The sequence below is a fragment of the Aspergillus costaricaensis genome, assembly GCF_003184835.1.
Source record: "Aspergillus costaricaensis CBS 115574 unplaced genomic scaffold BO79scaffold_5, whole genome shotgun sequence".
In the NCBI taxonomy this organism is placed as follows: Eukaryota; Fungi; Ascomycota; class Eurotiomycetes; order Eurotiales; family Aspergillaceae; genus Aspergillus; species Aspergillus costaricensis.
In genome coordinates this window covers 1,092,749-1,100,266 of record NW_020291805.1, presented here as the reverse complement: position 1 = coordinate 1,100,266, position 7,518 = coordinate 1,092,749, and the positions used below count along the sequence as shown (strand labels likewise).

The 7,518-nt window shown below is 51.7% G+C and overlaps 1 protein-coding gene across 1 annotated transcript; it reads right to left on the bottom strand.

The window, feature by feature from the left end:
- Window positions 1–5,564: 5,564 nt before the first annotated feature.
- BO79DRAFT_65082 (putative cell polarity protein (Tea1)) lies at window positions 5,565–7,117 on the bottom strand. The gene is made up of 3 exons (XM_025689551.1): window positions 6,538–7,117; window positions 6,033–6,432; window positions 5,565–5,956 (listed from the first exon to the last, which is right to left on the bottom strand). Exons 1-3 carry the CDS (start codon window positions 6,805–6,807, stop codon window positions 5,670–5,672), a joined length of 957 nt encoding a protein of 318 aa, XP_025543292.1. The 5' UTR covers window positions 6,808–7,117; the 3' UTR covers window positions 5,565–5,669.
- Window positions 7,118–7,518: the final 401 nt, after the last annotated feature.

The window sequence follows — 7,518 nt, the reverse complement described above, 5'->3', positions numbered from 1 at the left end:
TTTGTACAGCATGGCAGTGTAGCTTGACGTTTCTTTTTTCGGTTGCCGTTCAGCTTGCTGCGTGTTGACGCCACGCTATCTGAGGAGCCCAGGATTACCACTATACCGGCTATCTTCTGCAGCCTGCAGTGAACCTTTCGGACTTATTTCGCCTTGGGCCCCCGACTTTCCATTTTCTTTACTATTTCTCTCTCTGCATTCTCTGTTAGCCCGCCATCCCGTTCAAGATCGTCTTCCGGTTACCGCCGTTTCGATCCGTCGCGTTTATTCAGATCGTCTGCTCGTCTATCGGCTATGCTGAACCTTCCGGAACTACACCGCTCGATGAATACATCACTTGCAAAAACCTGGTTACGTTCATCATACACGGAAGGTCCTTGATAGCAGACTCGAAACGCATTAATTGTGGCTATTCTACGTCTTAGCCTCCCGGTAGCGGTCGTTTCCACATGAAAATAATACGTTCATATTGAAGTTTCGCGTGGAGTTGCGCTGCCATCGATCGGGAGGCTAATGACTGAAGGAGATGCAAAGTTGAAATGATTACGCTTCAAGCACAAAAAGAGATGTCTCTACCGCTGCAACTGTCGCGAGAGTCCCTCATCATGCTTAGCGACCATTTCCTTACAATGCCCCTGCTTTGATATTTCATTTCTTTTCTGCTTGCATGTTTCTCATTTCAGACTGTCATATTTTTCCTACTCTTGACGCACAAACGGGGACGATGAGAATGAAGGAACGACTGGTGGAGAGGTGTTGGGGAGGTGCTTCTTTTTCCCACATGTCCAGGTGCTTTTGCGCTTGTCCTTGCCAAAAACAAGGGCGGCCTGTAGTGCTTTGGGCGGGGAGAAAGCGCGTCTCAAATGGGTATGTGGCGACGGAAACTGGCTAGGGTCGCTTCCGGGGTGGTATTGCGTCGATTCCTGTCACTTTCACATGTTTTTCCTTGTGTATCGTCTCAATTGTTAGCATCGGTCATCTACATACTGAGAGGGGGTAGTCAGTGGGATCAGCCGGGCAGAATGTTGCTTTATGCAGCACGCAACTGAGCCGGTTCCCACTGACTCGCTACCCAATCGGGAACTATACATCTCGCAATCTGGTACAATGATGTAGAACAAGAGTCTCGACGTAGTTGACTCTGCTGTTAGTCGCCACAGCTGTCCCATAAAGCCCGCATAATGCCTACCCCTCCATTTCCTGCATTCCAAAGCAGGATGCCTTGAGCAATAAGCAGACCAAGATCAGCTCGCCACCTATCCATACCCAATTGAGTAATGCAAAGGCCGGTACAGCCACCACCTAAACACATCATATGACATCTTGTATTCTATGTACGCATTACTCACGTTATGTAACTTTACAACATAACAAGAGAGATCACATCATAAACCAAATTAGGCATATACATTCCCTTAGGTAGTCCACGTCTCAATACTTGTGACGATGTCCAGTCTCATAGTGACTAATTACTATGTTCTAACTTTAACTAACTATTGGCTGCTGCAGTTTAGTAAGAGTAATTAGAGGTGGGCATGTACGCCAGCCATATGTTCAATGAGGATCTAAGGATATCTATCTCTATGTAACTATTAACCTATGAAATCTATCTTGAGTGGTGGGGGCAATACAGTACGGGTTGGTTTACGATTTCCAAGTCGTTTCGGTGTGAGAAAATCAGAAAGGTAGATTCAGACAGAGGCTTCGTTAAGTTAAAAAGTAAACAAAGTAATGGAGGAGTAGTAGTAGTACAGTCCAAAGTATGGAAGGTTGAGAAAGAAAAGAAAAGAATAGAAAAGAAAATAGATGAAAGGTAATGAAATGAAATGAATAAAAAAGGTGGATGGGGTATAAAAGGGAAACAAGAACGAAAGGGGGAAATGGGGTGGTGAGAGTTGAATAAATAACAAAGGTTGAGGCTTATTGAAAGGCAAGGAAAAATGCTTGTAGCCACTAGCCATCAATCAATCAGCTGACTCGTGACAGATACCACACACATACACACAGACACATTTGATCTCTCATCATAATCGGAGACAGTCATGTCGTGTTTAGGACATGCTTGCTGTTACATGATTCGTACCGGAGTGGCGAGGCTCGATCTTCTCTGTGGAGCTGGTCTCCTCGTCATCCAGACGGCGCCTCCACTCGGCTAGACTGTCGCTCAGCCCCGTCTCCCTGGTTGGGGTTCGATCAAAGTCGGACTGCGTACTCAACCGATAGTTACGGTTGTTGCTCTCCCACTGAGTGCGCAAGGCTTCCAGTTCGTTTGCAAGCGAGTCCAGCGCCACCGAGTTTCGGTTGTCAGGGAAAGCGTCGTCTTGAGACACGGCACTATCAGCCCGGGACCGACGGCCCGCACCGATAGTGTTGCTTGAGGCGTTACTGTGGGTGCGAGAGATGCCGTTAATTCCTTGGACAGGCTGTGACTGCCGACGGTAATGCCCGACTGACGCCTCAACCTGGTCAAGCAGCATGGTAACCTTCTGCTCGGCATCGGACGCACGATTCTCCAACAAGGCGTTCTCCTGCTTGAGCTGCTCCAGCTCAGAGCGGCTTTTCTCGGCCGCAGCAGCAAGTTCCTGCTTGATACTTGCGAGTTCAGATTGCGATTTGGTCTTGTCAGCCTCGGCGGCTGCAGCCTCTGCTCTCAGCCTGGCAACCTGACTCTCAAGGTTGGCGATGGAGGCTGCTGTATCTTCCTGGAGATCGGAGATTGACTGCTCGAGTCTCGAGCGTTCGACCTCCCAGTCAGCAGGAGCTTGCGAAGACTTGCCAGACGATTCAGCAAGAGCTGTCTGTGCCGCGTCGAGCTCCGACTGAAGCTTGCCGTTCTGAGACTTGTACCGAGCAAGCTCATCCTTCATGCGCTTCAGCATCTTTTCAGTGCCCTTGACGTAATGAACAGCCGACTGGTAGTCATTTTCTAATTGCTCAAGCTTCTCTCTGTATGCGCGGTCGGCTTCCTGCTCACGAGTCTCGAAAGAGGACTTCAATTCTTCGTGGGCTTTCAAGCTGGTGGAAAGCTGTTGTTCCAGTTCGCGAAGTCGACCTTGCTCGGGAGTTCCGAAACGAGATCCAGGCGACTCAAGGGGCGAGCGTCGGCTATCGGCATAATTGACCCCACGCTCTCCCAGAAGGTCCTTCAAGGCAGCATGCTGGACAGCCAGAGCACCGGCCTCGCGCTGGTGGTTCTCCAGCTGTGACTTCAATTCTCTGTTCTCAGCAGAGTGACCCTGACTTTCCTTCATAGCTGTTTGCAGCTGCCTGCGAAGCTGCAAACCCTCCCTACTAGCCTGTTCCTGATACGCCTCCAGTCCAGCAATCCTCTCCTCTGCACGACGGAGTTTGTCTGCTGCTTCATCTGCAGCAGCTTGACTTGTCTTTGCCAATTGGTTGGCCCTCTCTATCTGAGCTTCCAAAGCAGAAACCCGCTGATCGGACAAGGAGCGCAAGGATGCTTCAGAATCGAAGGATGACGCACGCTCAAGACCCAACAAGAACGCATTCTTATGGGTCTCGGCTTCCCTCGAATGACTCTGCATGAGCTCCTCGGCATCTCGCAAGCGACGTGTGGCGTTCTCTAACTCTGCTGACCTTTCTTCGTGCTCCGAACGCAACTGCAACAGCTTCCTTTCTAAACCTTCACGCCGCTCACGTTCCTCATCTAGTTGTCTCTCCAGAAGTTGGGACTTCTCAGATGACGCGGTAACAGCCTCCCGCAGGCCGCCGAGGTTAGTGCCATAGTCCCTAAGACGGGTGGAAGAGTCCTCGAGTTTCTGCAGAAGTTCCTCTTTGTCCAAGGACAATTGCTTCACTGCTGAATCAGCCTCCGATCGCAACAGACTTTCTTCCCTGAGCGACGCCTCCAGTTGATGAAGCTCCGCCCTAAGACTTTCAGCCTCTAGTTTACTGTTGTGCATTTCTAGTTCGGCCAGTCGTCTCCGGGTGGCTTCACATGTCTCCTCCGCAAGCTCACGGCCTCTCTTTTCCTGATCAAGTTCAGTGGTGATCACTTCCAGCTTGGATTTGAGCTCATTCTGCGACGCGAGAGCCAAAGCTAGCCTTCGGGTTAGATCTGTGCCGCGTTCCACAGACGTATCTTCGGATTCCTGCGCATTTCCATCCGGTTGTGGGGTGCCCCTTTGACTTCCACCATGAGCAGCCAACTTGGCACGAGAATAAGCGGCTTCATTGACAGCAACATCCCTTTGGTGCTCCACCTCTGCAACACGTTTAGATGCGATGGCCGCCTGGCGATCGACTGTGGCCTGCATTTTGGCCAGCTCTGCTCTCATGGCAAGGAATGCTTCGATCAACGGGCGATCCTCATCCGCAAATGCATCTGCGGCACGCTCATCCACACCAACGCTATTGGCCGGGTTGGGTGCATACCCGGCCTTCTTAGCCAAGGCAAGTTCGGAAGCATACCATGCATTACGGCTTTTCACCGCTTCCAGCTCTTTGATTAGCGCTTCCTGGTGGGGCGTCAGTCTGGGCGACCGTGGTTCATCTCCAGATCTTGAATTTCTGTAACTCCTCGACTCCGTTGAACCATCGATACTAGCATGTTTACCAAGGATGGATTCGTCGGCACTGTCCATAGAACTGCGTTGCCGGTGCTGGCGCAAAGACCGTTGTCTAGTTGGCGCACTTATAAGGGGTGCAGCCTCACCAGCTTCCATAGCCTTGGCAGACATTCTTGATGGCTGCTGGGTTGGCGTACGGCGACCGCCCGATGCGGCACTCGAGTCTTGCGCCGGTCGGGCTTCTTTTGGCGAGTCCCTGGCAGCTGGTGATTCTCTATCCCTGTCGGGTCCCATGGCTCGAGCGGTATCCACAGGCGGGCCTCCATAAGAACGATCCGTCTTCGTGGGCGTCTTGCTTCGGGGATTCATGGCATTCTGAGGAGTGTTGCCTCTTTGACCAGGTGTAGGGGCCTGTCCCGGGGGAGGAGGCCCCGCGGGGGCTTGCGCTATTGACGCTCTGGGCAGTCGGGATCCTGGCCCTGGACTAGGACCAAGGTCCGCTGGTCTACCAGTAGGGCTGGTCATAATGCTCTCCCGTGACTGGGGGGGTGGTCCACGTCGTTGAGCGTCAGGTTGGTTCTGAGATTCCCGCGATGTCCGACCCGTCGGTTGCATTGCACGGTCTCCACTCATCTTCCGCATCGCTTGAATAGGAGCTCTTTCACCAGATTGGTTCTCAGCTGGGTAGCGAATCTTGGCGGTATCTAGGATATATGCCATGCTGAGTTCGACAGGATCCCTCGGCGCAGAGCTCGGCTCACCCGCCAGAACAATGATTTGCTTTCCAAAGGCGGTCATGCTATGACCAGACCTTGGAGAAGGCGCAGGCCCCATGTTTTGGAAAGAATACCATCGTCGCGTGGAGATGCGGAATGCGGCCAAATCCCCGAGGTCAATACCTTCGTCGGTTCGTCCTCCAAAAATGTACATAACGTCGTTGACAAGAGCCGCAGCGTGCCCTTCACGAGGTGTTGGGATGAAGCCGACGCAATCCAACTGAGTCCAGGTGTTTGCACGAGGGTCATAAGACCAGACATCATTGAACCATTGCAAGCCATTCGTTCCTCCAAACCTGGAGCAGGGTCAGAAATCGAGCGCATGGATCAGAGGGCAAAGAGGGTGTAGACGAAGTATAGACACTTACAGATACAGTTTGTCGTTGAAGCTCACTATTGTATGGTTGGTTCTGGCGGGCGGAATTTGACCGGGCGGAGGGCCACCTTCGTGGCTATTCCGAATAAGGAATTCCCACTTGTTCCCCGGATTCTGAAGCTGGTTCAAGTCGAAACAAACCAAGTCGTTGAAGAAATAGCCTTCGACCTGTCCACCAAAAACATAAAGTCTAGAGCCAAGGATGTTGAGAGTGTGGCCGTAACGCCCAGCAGGTCGAGGACCTGGGGGTATCGATCTGGACCATTGACGAGAAGCTGCAACCCAGACATGTTAGAATATGAACACCCGAAAAGTGTCTCAAGTGAATGAGACTATTGCATGCATACGTACATGTGTTCAAGAGATAGAGCGTGTCATCCAAGGTGTCGGTTTCATCCACCTTAGTATCGCCTCCAAATACGATGAAAGCGTTACCAACCAGCAGGCTGGCATGGCCGACTCGCGGGCCTGGCCCTTCAGAGACAGTAGCGATCGGGAAACAGGACAAGTTACCGCCGCTGTTTTCCATCATCCACAAATCTCCCTTGACAGTTGATCCATCTATTAGGCCACCCATCATATAGATGTCGCCCTCCTTCGATGCCACCGCATTGATTGCTGCTCCATAACGAGGGAATGGATTTGTCTGGGCGGAAGTGAAGTTCACGCGTCGTTGCGACCATGGATACAATGATGCACCTGGGCTACCGTTCGGGGAGTTACTTGGCGCCGCCTGTTGTGGTCGTTGGCTCTGCGTATGATCAGCCAAGGCTCGGAAAATGAGTAGCACTCATCACAAGCAGAACAGGACACACAATGTTGAGTGTCACTGAGTGAGAAGATCTGGGAAACCAACCTGCGATTCGGATTCGGCTCTCTGGCGCATCCGCGGGTGATCGGGGCTGTTCGTGCCGTTCAACGAGTTCAAAGAATTATTGTAGCTACTGCTGGGCGTCGGGGTCTGGGAATGTGATCCATCCCGTTCTTTGGCGCCGCTGGGCTGCGCAGCCGCTGATGGGTTTGGGCTTGGGTTTGCCGGCGGCCCTTCTGAAGATTGGACGTTTCTTGACGCGGGGGGTAGGCCAGAACCCTGCTGGTGTTTCTTTGATTTAAAGAGGAATGCCATCGTTAAGATTGAGTCGTAAACGGTCGTCTCAAGTACAAAGCAGCGGAGCAACGGCGGAAGTGTAATAGGGAACTGGGGGAGTCCACCAGCTGCACCAGGTCACCTGTACCAACAGAGTTCCAATTGCAATGCGATGGGTATATTATAGATCAAAACAAGAGATCCCACTAAAGACCGGCAAGAGGATCGCTCAAGAGCGCCGGCTTGTTGAACGTTATGAAGGAGCGAACGGCGGGGAGAATTGAATTCGGAGTCGAAAGCAGAGAAACAACAGTAGAGACCGGCGTTCGTTCCTGACGATGCTAGAAAGAGCAGCTAAAGGCACCCCATTCAAATCGACCCTTCTCTTGAAGCCGCTCAACGTATCGATTCGGAGACTGAGAGTGTTGTTCTGTCCTTTTTCTTAATTCCGAAAAAGCCTCATTGAAATCTGATGGCGACACTGACAGAGCATGGAGAGGGGTGGAATATAGAAAATCACAAGAAAACAGACAGGGGTGGATAACAGCAAACGGAACGGAACGACTGCGACTAAGGACAAGCAAAGAAGGCCGACGGAAAAGTGGACAACAGAGCACCCAAAGACGAGAAGAACATCAACAAGGAAAGAAAGTAAAAGGATGAAGGGTGCGCGAGCAAGTTGGGGCTCTGGACTTGGAGAATTGGAGGAAGAGAGGAGAGGAGAGGGAGACGAGAAGAGTGAAAGACTCC